This window comes from Thalassophryne amazonica, chromosome 14 (genome assembly GCF_902500255.1).
Source record: "Thalassophryne amazonica chromosome 14, fThaAma1.1, whole genome shotgun sequence".
NCBI lineage: Eukaryota > Metazoa > Chordata > Actinopteri > Batrachoidiformes > Batrachoididae > Thalassophryne > Thalassophryne amazonica.
This window is the reverse complement of record NC_047116.1, coordinates 31032027-31054887: the sequence shown is the minus strand read 5'-3', so window position 1 is coordinate 31054887 and position 22861 is coordinate 31032027. Positions and strand designations below refer to the sequence as shown.

The window sequence follows — 22861 nt, the reverse complement described above, 5'->3', positions numbered from 1 at the left end:
AGAAATAACGTATCGCAGTAAAATCACGCTTCACGATTGATTGAATTTTGGTTAATTTTGACATTAAAAATATTCATCTGTAATTTCCAACTTCCCAGTCATGTCGTTCGCTCTGATTTTATGCCACTGTTTCTGATGCTTTTTTCCATTATAATTTTGAGTTAAGCAGTAATTCAGAGGCAGTTTTCGAGTTTGTCATAATGTCAAAAACGATGAAAGCAGCGAATATCGGAAACCTATTTTTTGTTTTTGAATGCTCGATTTTGCAGTTTAAAATAATCAAATGTACGCTAAATGTTTTGAGACATTTAGCGTTGGGAGGTACCATCATCGGAGAAAATAATATATTTGGCACAGAAATATGTATAATGACATTTATATACAAACTATTACTGACGATTTATTTTTGTTTTGTTTTTTTCTTCAAAAAATTATTTCCATACGTCGGCAGCTTTCACCGGAAGAACCAAATGTTCGACACAGTGCTTCACGATCAACATTTCGGAACAAGAATCGGAGCTTTAGTGTCTTACATGTTGGTCGAGATGGAGGATGAGGAGATTACGTTGGTAAGCTTGTGTATATCTTAAAGAGTTTGCAAAAAGACGTGGAGATTCATCCAGTATAAATATTATCAGGCAGATTGTGAACAATGACAGATGATTCAGAACAAAACGACAAAGTAATACTCAATTTTGTTATATTTTTGAAGCACGTTAGCTAGCTATCAAATCAATGCATATATTACTGTAATCCTTTAAAACTATAAATATACAGGTTTAGTACGCTTTAAATGCATGAAAATGGGAGAAGCTTAATTTAAACTAGTTTATGTTTTTGGAATTACTTAGCTTTTACGTACATACATATATTTCATAGAGTGAATAAAAAGTATACCATTTGTACATGAAGCACACGTCAGTACATAGATAAAAGATGAAAATAACTCAATATTAAAAGGATGTCGGTGAAATCCAGAATAGTATGCATCAGAGTGAGCCTTGGAAGTGTTTGGTGCTCTTGCACTATGAAAAGGCAGACGATTCCAGAGACAAACTGTTCTCTTAGAACAGAAAAATGTTCGAATGTTAGGTGTGCAATAGTAAACTTCAAACAAATTGAAATTGACCTTTGTCACCATTCTTGATTTTTTTGTTGTTGTTGTTTTTACCGCATAACTCCATAACATATGATCAAACAAATAACGTGGTATAGTTTTCAATATGATTGGAGCATTTTTAAATTTTAACCCCTGTGTAATTCCTCAATTGACCTCTGGCCGCCTATTGAAAATTCAAGTGGCCAGTCTGTTTTTCAAAAGAGAAATGTCTAAGGAGTATTTGTGCTGAATTTGGTGCTTGCATCACCATTTGAAGGATTGTTTGCGTTATCTGCTGCACTAATTGTTTAGAACAAGTTCGTCTTTGAAACAGGAGTTGGATAATCTGTATATCGACTGGGGTTTGGTGTGCCCTTCAAACTGTCTTGGAAAAGACTGTCATTTATGTTCTCCCAAGCTACCCAACTGTAAATGGGTACCAGCCTTGGCTGGTGGTAGACAATCTATGTTACGCAGAACCTGTCTTTGAGAAATGATGTGTTGCAACATATTCAATGGCACAATAATGAAATATAGTGGGGAAAATAAGTATTTGTTATGCTGTCTTTAATGTTTATCATAAGTACACTTCAACTGTGAGAAACAGAATCTAAAAAAAAATCCTGAAAAACACATTGTATGATTTTTAAGTAATTAATTTGCTTTTTATTGCGTGAAATAAGTATTTCATACAACAGGAAAACAGAACTTAATATTTGCTCCAGAAACCTTTGTTTACAATTACAAAGGTCTGACGTTTCCCGTAGTTCTTGACCAAGTTTGCACACACTGCAGCAGGGGTTTTGTTCCACTTCTCCATACAGATCTTCTCGAGATCGTTCAGGTTTCGGGGCTGTCGCTGGGAAACATTGAGTTTCAGCTCCTTCCAAAGATTTTCTGTTGCGTTTAGGTCTGGAGATTGGCTAGGCCACTCCAGGACCTCAAAATGCTTCTTACGGAGCCACTCCTTAGTTGCCCTGGCTGTGTGTTTCGGATCATTGTCATGCAGGAAGACGCAACCACAACCCATCTACAATGCTCTTACTGAGGGAAGTAGTGTTGTGTTTCTTCCATTTTCTAATAATTGCTTCAACAGTTGTTGCCTTCTCACCAAGCTGCTTGTCTGTTGTCCTGTAGCCCTTCCCAGCCTTGTACAGGTCTACAATTTTGTCCCTGGTGTCCTTAGACAGCTCTTTGGTCTTGGCCACGGTGGCCAGGTTGGAGTGTGATTGATTAAGTGTGTGGACAGGTGTCTTTTATACAGGTAATGAGTTCAAACAGGTGCAATTAATACAGGTAAAGAGTGCAGAATAGGAGGGCTTATTAAAGAAAACCTTCCAGGTGTGTGAGAGCCAGAATTCTTGCTGGATGGTAGATGATGAAATGCTTATTTCATGCACAAAAATGCAAATGGATTATTTAAAAAACATACAATGTGATTTTCTGATTTTTAATTTTTTTTTTTTTAGATTCTGTCTCTCACAGTCAAAGTATATCTATGATAAAAATTACAGACCTCTTCGTTCTTTGTAGGTGGGACAACTTGCAAAATGGACAGTGTATCAGATACTTATTCTCCCGACTGTATATGCTTTTATGAAGTGTACATGAGATTTGCAAGTTTTTCTGAGGGTTTCCAGTATTTCAAAAATGTCTTTTAGCTCATCGATCACTAGAGCTACAACTGACTAGTGTTTTCATAATCAGTTGTCCATAATTTCTTCAAGTGAAGGTTTAAGTTGTCAGTAACATATCAAAATAATTTCAGCTTCCCGGCACAGAGTGATAGTTTCAGATTTGAGTTTTAGCCATTCACCAGATCACAGTTCAGTGATACCTAATTTACAGTGTTGCAAAAAAGAAATGCAACAATTCCATACATAAAAAACCTGCAAGAATGAATATTTGACATTTTAATTTGCTAACTACTTCTACTGTTCTATTGTTTCTTTTTGTCAGTTAATTATTTAATTGATTGTTTCATGTCTAATGATGACAACTTTGATGACAAACACATTTCCTTGTTGACTGTGTTTTCCATCAGGCTCTGATCAGGTACTACTGCTTTGAAAAGTATTACAATCACGCTGTCAAAGCTGCAGCAGCTGCTCAGAGGAAGTTCAGCAATGATCCTATCTACACCTTTTTCCATGCGTATGGAACTTTAATGCAAGGTAAGAGTGCCAGCCAGTTTGACAGAGTTACATAAAAGTACTGGGTGAACAGCTCTACAGAGGATGCTGTCTCTATTGCACTTGACCCAGCCCTGGCCCAGCTGGACCAGCCAGACAAATATGTCAGGATGCTCTTTGCACATTTTAGCAGCACATTTAATACTGGAATCCCTCATAAACTGGTCCATAAACTCACCAACGTCGGACTCGCCACCTCACTGTGTTCATGGATCATGGATTTCCTGACCAACAGACCTCAGAATGTCAGGTTGGGGAACCTGACATCTGGCACCATAATCATGAACACAGGCACATCGCAGGGGTGTTCGGCACTCTTCATTCTCTTTACCCAGGACTATGTCCCCACGCACTCCTCCAACACCCTGATAAAGTTTGCCAACAACATTACAGTGGTAGGGCTTATCAGGGACAACAATGAGACCTGGTACAGGGAGAAGGTCAGACACCTGACAGAGTGGTGTGCAGACAACAACCTGGTCCTCAACACCACCAAAACCAAGGCGGTCATCTTGGACTTCAGGAGAACCAGGAGACTCACAGCCCCCACTACACATCAGCGGAGAAGAGGTGGAGAGGGTGGACTCAATCAGGTTCCTTGGCACTCATATCACCAAGGATCTGACATGAACATACTGGTGAAAAAAGCCAGCAGAGGATGTTCTTACTGTGGAAGCTGAAGCAGGCTGGTCAAGCTCCACAGCTGCTCAGAAACTTCTACAGAAGCACCATCAAGAGCATCCTCTGCCAGGGCTGCACAGTATGGTACAGCAGCTGCAGGGCAGAGGACAAAAAAAGATCTGTCCCAGGTGGTGAAGACAGCACAGAGGATTGTAGGAGCTGAGCTCCCGGATGTAGACTCTGTGTATATTGAGCGCTTGCAGAGGAATGCACAGGCCATATGCAAGGACAACAGCCACCCAGGACACTGTTTGTTCCTCTGCCGTCGGGAAAGAGATACCGCACTATAAACCAACAGATAAATCGGCTAAGGAACAGCTTTTTCCCCAGAACTGTAGCCTCCAACAACCCATCGCGCCCCTCCCACAACCACAAACACAGACATTCAGTAACAGATATCAACATGTGCAATAAATAGTACAGTCTGTTTACATATACAAACCTATCCTACCTCACTTAGCATCAAGCACCTTAATAATTTATTCAGCACTTTTTTGTATGTAATGAGGTCTTGCCATCCTGTGAAGTTGTTTGTTGTTTTTTAAAGCTGTTGATGTGGTGTTTTTTGTGTATAGCTGTTTGGAAGGTGCCACCAGAATTTCATTGCAGAAATGCAGTGACAATAAGCATCTATTCTATTCTATTAATTTGAGATTGTTCTGTTGCTGTGTGTCACAGAAACAGTAATGTCATTATTTTTCTGCAGGTGAAATACAAGGTGCGCTTGTTGAGTTGGAGACAATAAGAGATGAGAGGGATGTGTCCCTCTGTACATTGATGGCCCTTGCCTATGCTGAGAAAAAAAAGACTAATCCAGGTAAGCTAACACCTCCATTCTCAGACCGTTTCACAGACTGCACACGATGACTAATCATCAGGTAACTGTCTCTGAATTCACAGACCGAGATGTTATTCAAGAACTCGACTCTAAGGTTAAAGAGGTTCGAAAAGCCGCATCTCCCAAAAGTCTGTACTATGCCGGGATGTTTCTGTGGCTGTTAGGTCGAAATGATAAAGCAAGGGAATATGTAGAAAGAATGGTCAAACTCTCCAATAGCACACCAGAGGTCAGAGCTACATTTGTGCCTTTTCTGTCAAGAAACGCATACATATTATTTTTCGTCCTTATTCATATAAATTCTTGTCTTTTACATAAATTGTATGAAATGACATCGCTGTGGCTTCTATAAAACTGTCACTGCTGTGTGTTGCTCAGGGGTTAATCCTGAAAGCCTGGATAGATCTGACATCTGGTAAAGACTCATATGCCAAAAAGGCTGGAAAATACTTCGAAAGTCTAAAAGACAGAGCTGATGTTTTTGCCCTGATGGGAAAGGTGAGATGGAAACTACAGATTCTTATTAATTACTATTCCTCACCTATAGCTGAAAAGTGATATCTATTGTATCTCACTGCTCGTAGACTCACTGCTAAATTCAGTTTCTCCTTTACCATCATGATGATTTCTGTGGGTTTTAATTCATTTCCACTATTTCATGTTAAATCTCTTCCAGTTTACACAGCCAGCATATCAGGTTATTCTTGTAATCATTTTCTGAGCCTGCTCATTGTAGATATATTGCTTTACGACATGTTTTATTCATAATGAGGAGTAATAGACTGTCATTGATTGTATTAATTTGTTGAGTGTTCATATTGCATGCTGTCATATCTTATAAAATAGTAAAATTGTAGAGCACTTACTTTAGTGGATCAGGAGCTGGCCTGTCATGTAGACCTGGGTTCAAATCCCACTCATGCTATCTGTCTGTGTCCTTGAACAAGAAACTTAATGTACTTTGTCTCAGTCTACCAGCTGTAAATGGGTGCCGACCTCAGCTGGGAAAGTAACCAGCATCGTGCTGACATCCCATTGGGGGTGGGGGGGGGTGGGGGGGGGTTCATAGACTCTCATCCGTTTGATGCTATGGAACCAACAGGCCTCAGGACTTACTACTTCTTCTCTTCTTCTAGGCCCAATATTTCGAATATCATCAGAAGTACTCTCATGCATTGGAGATGGTCAACCAAGTCATTGTTGGTTTCCCTGGGTACTTGCCTGCCCTTATCAGGAAAATGAAACTGTTGCTTAGCCTTCAAGACTGGGAACAAACTATAGATGCAGCACACAGGTATCAGATATTCCAGATATTGGAGTTAAAACACTACACAGACACACACACATGCATACAACCCCAATTCCAATGAAGTTGGGATGTTGTGTAAAATGTAAATAAAAACAGAATACACTGATTTGGAAATCCTCTTCAACCTGTATTCAAGTCAATACACCACAAAGACAAGATAGTTAATGTTCAAACTGTTAGACTTTTTTTGTTTTTGTGCAAATATTTGCTCATTTTGAAATGGATGCCTGCAACACATTTCAAAAAAGCTGGAACAGGGCAACAAAAGACTGGGAAAGTTGATGAATGCTCAAAGAACACCTGTTTGGAACATTCCACAGGTGAACAGGTTAATTGGAAACAGGTGAGTGTCATAATTGGGTATAAAAGGAGCATCCCCAAAAGGCTCAGCCATTCACAAGCAAAGATGGGGCAAGGATCACCACTTTGTGAGCAACTGTGTGGACAAAATAGTCCAACAGTTTAAGAACAATGTTTCTCAACGTTCAGTTGCAGGGAATTTAGCGATTCCATCATCTACAGTCCATAATATAATCAGAACATTCGGAGAATCCGGAGAACTTTCTACATGCGTTAAAAACCGACATCATTGTGTAAAGGATCTTACCGCGTGGGCTCTGGTACACTTCAGAAAACCATTGTCAGTTAACACAGTTCATCGCTACATCTACAAGTGCAAGTTAAAACTCTACCATGCAAAGCGAAGGCCATACATCAACAACATCCAGAAACAACGCCGCCTTCTCTGGGCCCAAGCTCATTTGAAATGGACAGACGCAAAGTGGAAAAGTGTGCTGTGGTCTGATGAGTCCACATTTCAAATTGTGTTTGGAAATCATGCACGTCATGTCCTCCGGACAAAAGAGGAAAAAGACCGTCAAGATTGTTACCAGCGTAAAGCTCAAAAGCCAGCATCTGTGATGGTATGGGGGTGTGTTAGTGCCCATGGCATGGGCAACTTACACATCTGTGATGGCACCATCAATGCTGAAAGGTACATCCAGGTTTTGGAGCAACACATGCTGCCTTCTAATTAACGTCTTTTTCAGGGACGTCCCTGCTTATTTTAGCAAGACAATGCCAAGCCACATTCTGCACATGTTACAACAGCATGTCTTCGTAGTAAAAGAGTGCGGGTACTAGACTGGCCTGCCTGTAGTCCAGATCTGTCACCCATTGAAAATGTGTGGTGCATCATGAAATGGAGACCCCAGTCTGATGAACAACTGAAGTCGCACATCAAGCAAGAATGGGAAAGAATTCCACTTACAAAGCTTCAACAGTTAGTGTCCTCAGTTTCCAAACAGTTAGAGTGTTGTTAGAAGGAAAGGTGATGTAACACAGTGATAAACATACCACTGTCCCAACTTTTGTGAAACGTGTTGTGGGCATCCATTTCAAAATGAGCAAATATTTGCACAAAAACAATAGTTGATCAGTTTCAACATTAAATATGTTGTCTTTATGGTGTATTCAGTTGAATATAGGTTGAAGAGGATTTGCAAATCATTGTATTCTGTTTTTATTTACATTTTACACAATGCCCCAACTTCATTGGAATTGGGGTTGTGTATATATTACTGAAAAATATATACTTTCTTCCATTTCACAAGCATTTGCAAACAGCTGAATTGATGTAAAATAAGACACACTCCACCTTTTGCAAATGGTTCAAAATTCAAATGTAGCAGCAATCAGAGATTTCAGAAATTCAGCCCCATGAGTTTTCAGTTTCTAAAGCTTGTTCAGTACTTGCTGTCTATTTACAGTGTTTTTTTTTTTTTCCAAGTGTTGACTTTTAGAAATATAAATATCCTCCACTGACTTAGATCAGTCTTGTAGATCTTGTAGATCTGTAGTTGTGTCAGGAAGGGCATCTGGTGTAAAAACTTAACAAATCAATATGTAGGTACAGTATAGTTCTGCTCTACTGCAGCAGCTAAGAGCAACTGGGAAAAAACATAAAAGTTTTGAGCTGAAAGGTTGGCTCATGTTACACAACCTGAATCTGATTAATTTACTAGCACTGAAAGAAAAGCTTTGAGGTGGGAGCTGTCGAGCAGTACGGTGGTTAACATACTTGCCTCCAAAAAAAAATCCTCATTTCAAGGCTGCCAGTATACCATCGTTATTGTACATAATGGAGTTGTGTGAGGGCAGCTGGCATAAAAACCTGTTCCAAACTAACATACAAATCCATACTGGATCTACTGTAGTGACTTCAAGCAAAACAGAAGAGACCAAATGGTGAAATTGTCATTGCAGTGATAGCTCTTCTCCTTGGCTGTGTTTATTCTGTGCACTGCCAGCTGTTTTCACATCGTCTACTCCCACCTACTCCTGTAGAGGGCAACACAGTAAATGCATGAATATAAAAGGATATTCATTATGTATTGAAGTGAATGCTCTACAAGAGACTACAAAGGACGAAAGTACAACTAAAACTTTCATGCCACAGTAGGATAGTTATTATGATGCCTGTGGAAACACTGAATTATGGCACCACTCTTATTAAATATAATGAAAATGTCCATTACTCATTTGTAAACGGCACTAAAACAGTACAAGTGATGCTCTACCTTGGATAAAAATTTCAAGTCAGTGTTTGGCTCTAGATTTGGTTCCAGCTGATCTACGAGGAGGATTGAGATGCACTGACACATGAACTAACACGTATACAAAATGTCAGCCAGAGCAACTGTTTTTGATGTATGCTAATGGACGGACACCTGACTGTTCACAGTACCCTCTTTCTGTCCTCTGGTATAGAAAAAGTAGTGAAACACTAGCATGATGCATCATGCCAGCATACTGACTAAGGTATTGTGCTAGCTCATTCCTCTGGCATTTAATCAGTGCCAGACTGCACAAAAAAGGCCTTTTCAACCAAAGTGCCTCAGCTGCACACACTTACAAGATTCACTGCTCAAGGTTCTATGGACAAGAGAAGGACTCATTACTCAGGTTGTTATCTGCAGTGTTTATAGCAAATATTCAACCCATGTAAGTTTTCACGTGTTATGTATTTATTTTTAGTGCCTTTAAATAACTTAATTTTATTCTAAAGACAAAACACCTCTGCAGAGTGATGTATATGAAATAAAACCTGAAAAGTAATATGACTGTGATTGTACCAGCACAATTCCAGTGGATAAACCCGCTCTATTTGAAATTCCCCAAAATAAAAAAAAAAATAGCTAACTATTTGAGCTAGTTTCATTAGTCATAATTATTGAATAAATATGAGTTTATAAATAAAATACAATTTATTATGATCACAGTCAATAAATTTGGCTATAATCTGTTGAACCATTAGTCTTTCCGTAGAACAGTTATTGTGAAAAAACTGAGTAACATGTTCCAACATCCATATATTTAATCTAGTTGTTCTTAGTTGATGAATGCTGTTATTGTGTTGCAGCACTGTTTCAATATTTTATTAATGTTCCAGGTGTTAAATAAAATGCTGCCTAATATGCTTGGAACTAATTTGACTTTTTTAAATCCATCTGTTTGATGTAAAAATAGACTGGCTGGGGTCTTCAATACAAAGTTTGGCAAGTTTCTTATTTCAAGTATTTCCTGACAAAAGATATATTACCACCAATATATAATGCCAGTCTGGCATGCATTTGTGTCTTAAAAAAAAAATCGAGGCGTGAAATGGGATGTACTGTAATAGGTGATCAAAGCTAACATTAGCATGAACAGCGTGGCTCCATTGTAAGCAACAGGATTTATAATGTGCTTAGAAAAATACATACTTGTTATTGGTAAAGACCTGAGTGAGGTAAGTGCTTCAAAGCATTGATTCACATGGATTTGATCATTCATGTCTTGAAAACTCCCTCGCATCACATAAGCCAATGCTAATGTGATAGCATAAGCATGAAAACTTGCTAGCATCACATAACACGATGCTAATGGACATCACATTATGCAAAATACTAATGTTAGCATGACAACTCACTAGTATCACATAACGTGATGCTAATAGCGGCACATAACGCAAGGTGCTAACAGCATGAACAGAGTGGCTCTGTTGTGAGCAATGTGATTTATAAAGTAAGGAAAGCAGTAGATTGAACTCTGTGAACACCCTTCAGCCAAATGTATGATTCTGAAATATATAGATTACTAATGTGTGTCAGAGTTAAATTGTCTATGATCATAACAGTATAAGAATAACAAATATTTTCTTACTGTAAATCAAGGAAGTCCAGCTTTGTTTAAGTGTTGGAGATAAAGTTAATTCACAGGCCCTTGTTATATTTCAGGCTTTTACAGAGGGATAAAAATAACCTGGATGCCCTGCAGATGCTAGCTCTACATTCTTTATGCAGGGATGGAAATATCACTGAGGTAACAATGACAGGACTTTTATCCATACTTTGGGAATGCAAACATAATCAGAATGAAATGGTAAAGTGGCCTTAATGAATTACTTATTCGAGTTATAGATGCTGTTTTTGTGTCTCTCCTTACCAGGCAATAAAACAGCTTTCAAACCTCATCAGCAGCTTGAACACTGTGGAACCACGTAACCCAGATCTTTTCTATGGGATGTCGCTAGCCTTTGCTCGTGTTGTAAGATGACCAGCAGAATTCTGTTTTACATTGTTGATCATGCAGCTTAAACGATTTCATTCAAGAGGCTGGCTTTCTGAATATTTTATTTTTTTTATATAGAAAGTAAATAAGTACCATCCATGATTAGGTTAAGATTCCACCATAAATATGAAATCTGTCATGAATCCTGTAGACACTCATATGTTTGCCATACACCTAGTTGAAATCTGTATTAATATATGGATGTTTTATGAATGAAGCCCCAGGAACAGGTTTTTGAATTTCTTTAACTTTTATTCTTTTGAGTGTGGGCGAAATGAGAAGGTACTTGAGCAGACCTGCAGAATGCTGGAGCAGGCCTTCTCCATGGCATCAGGAGACTCAAATATCGCTATAGAGTTGGGCCACCAGATGGTACTTCAGCACAGAATTAAGGAAGCCATGAAGTGGTATGACACTGCTATGACATTGGATGAGATGAGTGTACCTGCTGTAATGGGTAAGTGGAATGATTAATACTGTGCATTGTCTGCATGATGCAACAGATCCCTGTAAACATTATATTTATAAATAAGCGATTTTATTTAACTTGCTCCTCTTACACAGGTACAATTCATTGCCAGTTGATAGAGGGCCGCCTTGAAGATGCAGAGCATCAGTTGGAATTTCTCACAGAGTTTCAGCAGTCTATTGGAAAATCAGGGGTAAGATCTTTTTACTTGTATGATCTGACACTTTATGCGAACAGTAGTATGTGGGACACCATGTTGTGGACACATTCTTATGAATACATTGACTCAGTATTACATTTGATACTTACTGTGCATCCAGAAAGTATTCACAGCGCTTCACTTTTTCCACATTTTGTTAAGTTACAGCCTTATTACAGAATGGGTGATTTTTTTTTTTCCTCAAAATTGTACACATAATCCTTTTTTTGTAGATGTTTACAAATTTGTTAAAAAAAAACTAAGAAATCATATGTACTAAAGTATTCATAGCCTTTTCCATGAAGCTCAGATTTGAGCTCAGGTGCCTCCTGTTTCCACCATCATCCTTAAGATGTTTCTACAGCTTGGAGTCCACCTGGGGTAAATTTAGTTGATTGGACATGATTTGGAAAGACACACACATGTCTACATATAAGGTCCCACAGTTGATAGTGCATGTCAAAGCACAAACCAAGCATGAAGTCAAAGGAATTGTCTATAGACCTCCAAGACAGGATTGTCTTGAAGCACAAATCTGGGGAAGGGTAGAGAAACATTTCTGCTACTTTGAAGGTCCCAATGAGCACAGTGGCCTCCATTATCCATAAATGGAAGAAGTTCAGATCCACGAGGACTCTTCCTAGAGCTGGCCACTTGTCTAAACTAAGCAATCTGGGGAGAAGAGCCTAAAGTCAGTGAGGTGACCAAGAACCCGATGGTCAATCTGTCAGAGTTCCAGCATTCCTCTGTGGAAAGAGAAGAACCTCCCAGAAGGACAGTCATCTCTGCAGCAATCCACCAATTAGGCTTGTATGTTAGAGTGGCTGGACAGAAGCCACTCCTTAGTAAAAGACACATGGTAGTCTACCTGGAGTTTTCCAAAGGGCACCTGAAGAACTTTCAGACCATGAGACATAACATTTTCTGGTCTGATGAGGCAAAGATTGAACTCTTTGGTGTGAATACCACGTGTCATGTTTGGAGGAAACCAGGCACCATCCCTACAGTGAAATGTGGTGGTGGCAGCATCATGCTGTGGAGATGTTTTTCAATGGTAGGAACTGGGAGACTAGTCAGGATTGAGGAAAAGCTCAATGCAGCAATGTACAGAGACCTGCTCCAGGGTGCTCTTGATCTCAGACTGGGGTGACGGTTCATCTTTCAGCAGGACAATGACTCTAAGCACACAGCCAAGATATCAAAGGAGTGGCTTCAGGACAAGTCAATGTCCTTTAGTGGCCCAACCAGAGCCCAGACCTGTATCCGATTGAACACCTCTGGAGAGATCCGAAAATGGCTGTTCACCAATGCTCCCCATCCAACCTGATGGAGCTTGAGAGGTGCTGCAAAGAGGAATGCGCAAAACTGCCAAAAGATAGGTGCACCAAGCCTGCGGCATCATATGCTGTAATTGCTCCCAAAGGTGGATCGACAAAGTATGGAGCAAGGGGTGTGAATACTTACGTATATGTGATTTCTTAGCCTCTTCTTTTTTCTTTCCTTCTTTTGAAATAAATTTGCAAAAGTAAACAAAAAAAAAAAACTTTTTTCATGTTGTCATTATGGGGTGTTATGAGTAGAATTTTGAGGGGAAAAATGAATTTATTCCACTTTGGAATAAGGCTGTAATGTATGGGAGCCAAAATCCCTGGAGGTGCCCCTGACTGTCGACATAAAATTTTGGCGACCGTTTACCAGAAGGGACATGGGAGACTCTAGCCCAGATTTTGCATTTTTTGTCTTTTTTACACAAAGTGCTTTTTTGTTCCTCTCTATGGATAAAAATGTCTGTAATTCTGAAATGGCTAATGTGATGTTTCTTTTAAACTAGAGCTGCCAGAAACGACTATTTTAATAGTCGACTAGTCAATGATTATTTTGGCGATTAGTCGAGTAGTCGGATTATACGTAAATTGCAGCTTATCGCATTTTATCGATATTGATACCATTATCGATTCCACTTATCAGTCGGATTCCTTATTGATTCCCTTGTTGATCCCTCCTGTGAATTTTCTGTGTGCTACAAGTAGGCTTTACATGTTTTCTATCTCAACAACATTTTATTGACGGCGATTCACTTTGAAGTTATTAATTAATTAATTAATTAAAGTAATTAATTCCGAGCGGACTCTGTCTTTCTAACTTGACTCAGCGGCACAGCGTTTGGAGCAACGGAACGGAGGGCAATTCTCGTTTCTTTCTCACAACAAGACAGGAGTTCCAGTTAGTCACTTTAATCTGCACAAAAGTGACTCAAGATTGACATATTTTAATGGCTTTGAGAGGGGATAAGAAGTGGAGTTGCTGCTTCTCAAGAGGAGCGAAGCAAAGATCCAACGAAGCAGTGGATCAAACACTGCTTCATTGGTTCAAGGTGCAAAGCAAATGGCTAGTTGACTACTAAATTAGTTGTCGACGGTTTCAGTAGTGGACGTAGTTGTGACTAATCGTGGCAGCCCTATTTTAAACCCCTTGAATTCAATCTAAAAGTCTACCAACATGTCTCCAATGTTTCATTTCAACTCTACAGTAGTGTTCTGTTGTGTCACTGTCCAAATACGTACATACCTGACTGTATCAAATAAAGATGACTTCAGTGTGCTTGCAAGGAAAACAGATGAGTTGTTCTATTTCAGTCATCAGTATTGTAAAAGATGAGGCTCATCATTCAGAATAGGTTATTTACCCTCAATGTTAAACATACATCTATGAGCTCTCTTTCTGAGTGAATTAGTTAGTTTGTTTGTTTGTTTCTGCTATGTTGAATTCTTTAGTCATATTCTGTGGTTTTTGTCCTGGTAGGAGCTGCAGTACTTGCGTGCTGTACTGGCTGTAAAAACACACCGACCTCGGGAAGAGGTGATCAACCTGCTGAAAGATGCCGTAGACACACACCTCTCCATGCTGCAGGGTCTGCCTCTGGGAGTGGAGTACTTTGAAAAACTCAACCCTGACTTTCTCTTGGAAATTGTCAAAGAGTACCTAACGCTGTGTCCGGCTAAGGTATAATGAGGAAATTCATAAATGTTAGAGTGTCTGTTGGTCGTGAAAATGTATGTGAGAATTCAAATCTCCAGTCAAAGTTGATGCTGGAGAGCTGATGAGGGAAAACTCAGTGATGGAAATTTTGGCCCCAGTTGTAAAGATATGTGTGAGATAGCTCAAGAGAACAGTAGTTCTTTATCCTGGTTGCTAGGACCTTTAGCAGGGATCCCTGCTACTTATGTTTCAACTTTTCCTGCTCTAACTACTGGAAACTAGCTCTGTCAGGTGCAATCAGCCAATTTGGAGCTGGGAGACACCAGACCAGTCTATCATTTCCTGAAATTGTTTCTCGCTCCTGATTTCTATTTTGGACATTAATGCTACATAAGTACTTATTTTCTGCACTCCTGGGTACATGAAAATCTCATTTGTTTTTTGTGCCCTCCCCCAAAACAAATACTCGGTGGAGTATATGTGAATCACCCTGACAATCTCTCCATCTGTCCATGAGTATTGTAAACACAACTAGTGCCAAACTGGTTAGTGGATTTCAGTGAAACTTCACACAGTTGCAGCACAGCATGAGAAGATGTGCATGAAAGACAGTAATTCTGATCTGACTTCTTCAAGGGAAGATAATTTGACTTTTGGGGTATACTGATACTTTGAATTGAATTATATGATGTTGAATTCAGACATGCAACTCCTCCTAAACTGCTTAATGGATTTCAGTTAAACCTCACACATTGGTGGCACAACGTATGACGATATACACAAAGGAAATTAGTTCAGTTCGATGTCTTAAATGGTAAATGGACTGCATTTATATAGTGCTTTGCCATCTGCATCAGATGCTCAAAGCGCTTTACAATGATGCCTCACATTCACCCCTTCACACAAACACACTCACACACCGATGTCAGGGTGCTGCTATGCAAAGCGCTCACTACACACCAGGAGCAACTAGGGGATTGAGGACCTTACCCAAGGGCCCTTAGTGATTTTCTGGTCAGGCTGGCGTTTGAACCAAGGATCCTCTGGTCTCAAGCCCAACGCTTAACCACTAGACCTTCACCTCCCCAATGTCTTCAACTGGAGATAATTTGTCTTTTTAACTTAAAGATGAGGACAAAAGTATTAGCCCCCGTATAAAATGTGACATTTTCTTCTAAATTTTTCCAAGTGCTTTTTTAACAGAGTAATTTTCAACACAGCATTTCCAAACATCCAAGTTTTATTTTGACTGCTTACATTCCTTTACTTTCCACACAGAAACAAAATTATTTCACAAAAAACAAACTTTAAGGAGATTCCCAGTTCCAGATATACTGAAGCATCCCCACAGCATAATATTCCCACCACCATGTTTCACTGGGGGGGGTGCTCTTTGGGTATCTGCCTCTCCCTTCTTTCTCCAATCATAAGAAACATATTTGTGGCCAAGGAGCTCTAGTTTTGTCTCCTCTGAACAAAGGACACACTTCCAGTATGTGTAATCTTTCTTCAGATTGTCTTTAGCATACTTTAGTCTGGCTTGAAGGTGTCTCATCTGTAGAAGTGGAGTTTTTTTTTCGGTCTGTAACCTTGCAGTCCATTCCTGTCCAGGGCTCCAGTGATTGTCTTCTTTGAGACTGCAATTCCCGACTTAACTAAGTCATTCACTGGAGTCTTGGCAGTTGCTCTGGGGTCTTTAGACACATCCCTCACTAGTTTTCTTTCTAGTGTCTGAAATTCTTTGCTTCCTACATTACATTCCTGTTCTAATTAATCAGGCCTGATTTTCTAATTTTTGAAATCAGGAAGGCAATCAGGGCCAACAATGGCTTTACACACACAAGCAGCTAATATGGCAGAGCAGCAAGTATAATATTTTTTGGCTTTCTTGTTCCTTTTATATTTCTTCAGATTGTATGAGGTGTGTATGCCTAATCATCTTTTAGGTAGACTTTCGATTAAAAAGCCTGGAGTAAAAGACCACTGTCACTGTTGGTGTTTTAGCCTCCAGTCCAATGTCAGCCTCCTGCTCCTCAGCTCCAGCACTGTGCCTCTGTGCTGGATACTGTGGTCAAGACTGTGCCTGGTCTTCTTCAGGGTGTCTTCCTGCTTGCTAAAGTCAGATTTCAGTCTGGTGAGAACTGCTTTCAAAATGTTCTATAATATTTTTTTCCTTTTTATTGTGTGCTTTTAAAAAAAAACCCTCTGTAATTCTGTTGTTGTTGTTACTCAGGTGACATTGAAGCAGCTCAGAGCAGTTTATATCGCTGCCTGGAGCAGAATCCCTCTCATGCAGATGCTCATCTGTTGATGGCACAGATCCATTTGCTGCAGGGTAACTTCACTCTGTGTTTCCAGTCTCTTGAATTGTGCCTCAGCCATAATTTTGAGGTGAGATAAAAGTGAAAACAGCAGTTTTACCAGTCTGATCTTTATTAAGCTCCTATTTGACCTCAGGCAGCAGAAACAGTTTTGTCATTTTATTCTTGAGACTTTAATTGCTGTCTTCAAGTTGCTGTCAGCCTGAGGTTTTAGGCTCAGTTTAAATTTGATTAGTTGGATACAGTTAGTATCAGCAGTTACAAGATATATACTGTGTATCTGTTAAATACACAGAAATATTGTGTACATGATGAATGCTGACAGTCATTATGCCCTCATTTTACCCAGCCGGGGAAAAATGAACAAAAATATTGACTGTCCTCTTCCAGACTTCTTTCTGGGCAAAATTACTTGTGTCTTTTCCTTTCCAGATTCGTGAACATCCTTTGTACCACCTGATTATGGCTCAGGCACAGAAAAAGATGGGTGATCTGACGGAGGCTATTAAGACATTACAGATAGCCATGAGTCTCCCAGGAGTCCACAGGGCTGGATCCTCATCTGCCTCCAAGAACAAAAACAAAAAGATTGAGCTGAGCTGCGCTGACTGTGTGTCTGTCTTCTTGGAGTTGGCTGAGGCCCTCTGGCTTAATGGAGAGCAGGTATTGTATTGAAATTTGGTAAAAGGTTGTCATCAAAACATTTTTTTATTTTGACATGTACCCAGCTTGAGAAAACAAATGGTGCACTTTGAAGAGGTTTTTTTTTTTTTTTTTTTAGCATGAAGCAGCCAAGGTGATACAGGATGCGATCAATGAGTTCTCAGGCACTCCAGAGGAGCTCCGTGTAACTGTTGCCAATGCTGATTTGGCTCTGCTGCGTGGTGACACAGAGCTGGCATTGAGTATGCTTAGAAATACAACCCCTGAGCAACCCTACTACATCCAAGCAAAGGAGAAAATGGCAGACATATATCTGAACTACAGAAAAGAGAAACGTCTCTACATAAGCTGCTACAGGTGAGCAAAGAACACAAGTTTCAAAACAAATCAAAGAAATTCTTAGTCGAAACGCTTCATGAAACATAGCAGAAACATCTGTTGATGGTCTGTTTGCACTGACAGATAATCTGACATTGAAACCAGGGTTCTAGCTACGGTGGGCGGTGCCCGGTACCGCCCGGTGCTGCAAAATTCCTCCCAGCTCTCAGGTTCAAATTTCCTCTCCTGCTTGGCAGGAATTTTCCAAAAAATGAACTGAAATGTTGCTGAAAAATGTACCAGTTCAATCATATTTCAAGCTTATAGTGTCGTACTTTTTTATTTTGCAATTTTAACCAAATAATTAAAGAAATAAGAAATATATTTATCATTTTCTTCATATCTCTGCCGCAAATATCAGCGAGATCAGCAGTCAGCTGCTTTCAGCAAACGCTGAAAGCAGATCAGAATGGAGATGCACAGCGTCTCTGCTCTGACTTAAAGGAAAAAACTCCATTAAAATGTTTCATTAAAATAATCCAATGTCAATGTTCGTAGATGCTCATACATTCAGAAGTTTACGGTTTATTTTACAATTAAATGCTTCTGTTTCCAAAACGTTCAGAGGGATTGGAAAACCGCATTGAGAGTGAGGAGGAGGAGGAGGGGAGGGGCAGGAGAGAGTACGCACGAGGGTGGGGGGAGACTCATTCAACTCTTATTCAAACAAGACAATTAGTGGCTATATTGTTTTTGTTGTTGTTTTTAAAGTAATGCAATCCCACTCAAACATGTTGGAAAATAAACTGTCATGACAGAAAAATGCCCACCAAATATTAATGTGTTTTTAACCTTTTCAACGTTATTTATTTTCATATGTATATGTTGCGGACATGAATGAGTAAAGCTTGTCAGCATCTCACCATGTCATTTAGGTTCTTCAGACTTTATTTTGAGTAAATGCTTCAGGGGAGCATTAGCATAGCAAAAACCTTTCAGCCTTTCACTCCCCGCCTTTTTAAGCATTTTTCTTTATTTGCTTCTCACATGCCTGGAAAAGCTCTTCGCCATCTAACCATCTCTTTTAGGTCCTTCAGACTTTTTTCAGTAAAATGGTTCTTAGGAGCATGACTAAAACCTTTCAGCTTCTGGGGGAGCTCCGCCCCCAGACCCACCGCCTTTTTAAGCATTTTCCTTATTTTGCCTTTCAGCTTCTGGAGGGGCTCTGCCCCCCATACTCCCCACCTTTGTAAGCATTTTTCTTCTTTGCTTTTCAGTTGACCCCCCCCCAATTACAGACCTCTTAACCCCCTGTCACTTTAAGCATTTTTTAATGTAGATGTAATTTAATATTCAAAAGTTTTCAGCTAGTTGACAGTAGGGCTGTACAATATGGCCAAATTATCGTATCTCAATATTGTCATATTGTCATGTAAATGTCACTTATATACATGCTGTCCATATTCTTGAGCCACTTAGGTGGGTAGGAAGAGTTCACATGGGATAAAAAAGCTTTTCAACCTACCATCCCTGATTCTCAAGACCAGGCACCTAAGTGGCTCTATTCTCTCTCTTATTTATTTTTTTTTAAGATATTTAGGTGTACCTTATAAAACACTAGTAGAATTTCCACCTTAGATATGGAATGTATAATAGAAGATATTACCTTACTGAATTTTCATATCAGTATGATATACGATATGACTATGAGTTGACACAAGTGCAGCAACAGTGAAAATTAAACATTCTAAACAAAACAGTAATAATACCACACTCATTTTGCACTCTTCATAAGGTTATGATATTGTGCCCTCCAAAAGTATTGGAACACTTGGAATTTCACACATTTTAATTTGTTCATGCCATTTTAAATACAAGAAAAAACAAAAAAATAAAGATAAAATTTCTAAAATTATCTTCCTCAAACTCAAAATGAAAGCAAATCTCTAAAACTTGATAAAACCTGTAAATAATAATCAGTTTTATTGCCAGTTTTCTTTAGACAAGTCAGGAGATGGAAACATAAGTGATAAGAATGATAAATGATAAGAATGGTGACAAGGTCAGTTTCAGTTTGTACAGGGGTCAAAAGTTAAAGTTGCTCAATTAATTTTGCTCCAGCTGTATTTGTGCTGAATTTGATGCTTGTATCACCATTTGAAGGATTGTTTTAGTTATCTGCTGCACTAATAAGCCAACATGAACCAGCTTGTTGTCTGTTACCTTAAACATGTTTGCGCTCTTAAATAGCTAACAGACAGACATGGCAACCTGAATTAAAGGAGAAATGCCACTTTTAAACAACCTGGACCTCATTTCTGACATAAAATACGGTCGTTTACTCACCAATATAAGTTTGGTGTGATTATAAGTCCATAGTTCAAACGACGGTTCAGTTAACATCTCAAACAAACATTTTCTTCTTCTACTAAGGTGGATTAGAACTTTTTGTGGTACACAGCACAAACTACTGGACAGAAGGAACCTAGCAGTCAGTGTGACTCACTGATATGAAAATGCAGCTCTTTCAACCAGAAGTGTGGTGCCGTGACATGTCAATCATCTGTGTCCAATCAGATTTCAGGGGAGTCCAGTGAAACCCAGCCTCCGCTGCCAGGAAGTGTTCAACATTTCCTGTTTCACTGTGACTGAGAATTCGGCACTTCCTGTTTGAGTGTGAGCTTGCCACAGAGTTCCCGCAAGATTCCATGGGATCTCGTCTGTCAATCCAGGAAGTGTTTGACATTTGAACATTTCCTGTTTTACTGTGGACTAGAATTTTGGCACTTCCTGTTTAGGACGCCCTGTACCATGAATGAGCTTCACGGCGCTTCGCTCATATTAACTTAGATTTTGACAGAAACATTTTAAAAAGAACAACATAAATGTCTTTTTTGTCTGTTATTCTTGCTTTCAATGCATCTAAAACCACTCAGAATTGTTTAAAATAGGGCTTGCCAATAACATTTTAGAGGTATAAAACCAGTGGTGGGCACAGCTAACCAAAAAGTTAGCTTCGATAACCATTAAACAGATAACTGAAAAGTTATCTTTTATGACGATAAATCGATAAACTACTAAAAAAAAAATATATATTTTTTACAGATAACTGATAACTATTAGTATTGATTCGGATGCGGCCACACTGTCGGCTTCTGATAAACCAGTTTCACTTTAAGCGCCACAGGGGCTGCTGGGTAAATTCAAGGATCACAAACACAAAGAACACACAAAAAATGAATAAATAAAAAAAATAAAACCCAAACACTGTCATCATCTCTCAAAAGCAGTAAAACACAGTATTAGAAGTCAGTTTATCTCGGTATTATAGATACACCATCATTTACGAGCTAAAAGCTGCCACTTTTTTCACATGCTTTTGAACCCTGCAGCTTAAACAGCTGAAATACGTCCATTAATGTATTGGCAGAGTAAAATACACGTAGTAAATATAAATTCTTACTTGTTAGTTTCAGTGGGATTCATCTGAATAAATAATCCACATAAAGCGTCCTTTTTTAAAAAAAACATCCAAAACAGTGTCTAAACGTGAAGAAAAGTCCCTCTGTACACACAGCTGCGCCGTGAGAGCTCCTGTGCCCCACCGAGTCTTGGCGATTTAAATTACAGCCACAAAGAAATAAAATAATGTTAAATTAGTCTGTTTTGTTTTTGTGTTGCTCACTGTAACATCCAAAGTGAACCTGAACTACACTACCCACAATGCTCCCTGTGTCGACTGGCCAATCATGTTTTGCACTTGATGACATCATCAGCAAGCGACAGGCAGCCAATCTGCTACAGACACACAACAGACGGGCTAAAATGTTTGATTGTAGGGTTTACATGCGTTTTTGACTGTTAAACTTTGCTCACTTTACCAGAAAAAAATGTTATCGGCCCGAAAGTTATCGGAACTAAATTTATCGTAAGATAATTGGTCCGATGATGGTTTTAAAACTTATCTGAAAAGCTAATCCGATAGCAAAAACATTAGCTTTGATAATTATCTGATATCGGATTAGCTGAGCTGTGCCCACCACTGTATAAAACCCTATATCTTCAGGGGGCTCTGACCCCTTGACCCCCATCAGGGGCCCCTCCACCCCCAGCCGTGAGCCGCGATCACGTCATTTACCCGGCACTAAAATGGTTCTAGCTAGAACCCTGTTTGAAACAATACAGCTAGTAAAGCAAGGATTAACCTCCGAGCAGCAGCATGCAGTAACTTCACTGTAATCAAGAACTATACCACATACTATGTGACATTTCTTATCATTTCCCCAGAGAATTGGCAGAAAAGCAGCCGGGCCCTCACACATATCTCTTACTCGGTGATGCCTACATGAAAATTCAAGAAGTAAGTGGAAGATGGAATGGAACACATGTTTCTCAAGACATACTTTGTTTCATGACAGAACTGTGTGAGGTGATTTTTGACTTGTGTAGTTTTTGGACTCCAGAATCCCCCTTTCACACTGTTTATAGAGATTGCAGACACAAGCAGCAGTTTGAAGGCACATTATTCTAAGGCACCGTCAAACAGCCTTGGTGAAATTTTATACATGCTGAGGTATTTTTTTATGCATGATTGAGATTATTGGCATGTTTGATTGCTGTTTGAGCACATTCATGACAGATGCTGATAAACGCAGTGAGCAGCAGCCAGGAGAACTTAAATTCTTGCCAGGGGTGACATTTTTTTCCCGATTTTCTTCAAATTCCACCTTTGCGGGATGATACGAAATGGAGACGTTGGGGTTTCATCAAGCCTGGAAGAGCAGCTTGAACAATATTTATGGTGTCATAGCTGACTGATCGATTGCCGAGACTGCCTTTCAAAAAATTGCAAGTACGAGGTCTATTAGAAAAGTATCCGACCTTATTATTTTTTTCAAAAACCATATGGATTTGAATCACGTGTGATTGCGTCAGCCAAGCTTGAACCTTCTTGCGCATGCGTGAGTTTTTTCACGCCTGTCGGTTGCGTCATTCGCCTGTGAGCAGGCTTTGAGTGAGGAGTGGTCCACCCCTCTCGTCGTTTTTTTTCATTGTTTAGGAATGGCTCAGAGACTGCCGCTTTGCTTGATCAAACTTTTTTCAGAAACTGTGAGGCACATCCAAGTGGACACCATTCGAGAAATTCAGATGGTTTTTGGTGAAAATTTGATGGGCTTCAAAG

The 22861-nt window shown here is 39.4% G+C and overlaps 1 protein-coding gene across 1 annotated transcript in view; it reads left to right on the top strand.

The window, feature by feature from the left end:
* Window positions 1–505: 505 nt before the first annotated feature.
* ttc21b (tetratricopeptide repeat domain 21B) overlaps window positions 506–22861 on the top strand; it is a 64348-nt gene continuing 41992 nt past the window's right edge. The window contains exons 1-16 of the mRNA XM_034187077.1: window positions 506–569; window positions 3144–3273; window positions 4679–4789; window positions 4873–5039; window positions 5189–5308; window positions 5947–6104; window positions 10397–10481; window positions 10608–10706; window positions 10995–11187; window positions 11295–11392; window positions 14201–14401; window positions 16382–16511; window positions 16611–16768; window positions 17131–17361; window positions 17480–17718; window positions 21967–22039. Coding sequence (XP_034042968.1) covers window positions 534–569; window positions 3144–3273; window positions 4679–4789; window positions 4873–5039; window positions 5189–5308; window positions 5947–6104; window positions 10397–10481; window positions 10608–10706; window positions 10995–11187; window positions 11295–11392; window positions 14201–14401; window positions 16382–16511; window positions 16611–16768; window positions 17131–17361; window positions 17480–17718; window positions 21967–22039 — 2229 coding nt within the window. The 5' untranslated portion in view covers window positions 506–533. The remainder of the gene's footprint in view (window positions 570–3143; window positions 3274–4678; window positions 4790–4872; window positions 5040–5188; window positions 5309–5946; window positions 6105–10396; window positions 10482–10607; window positions 10707–10994; window positions 11188–11294; window positions 11393–14200; window positions 14402–16381; window positions 16512–16610; window positions 16769–17130; window positions 17362–17479; window positions 17719–21966; window positions 22040–22861) is intronic.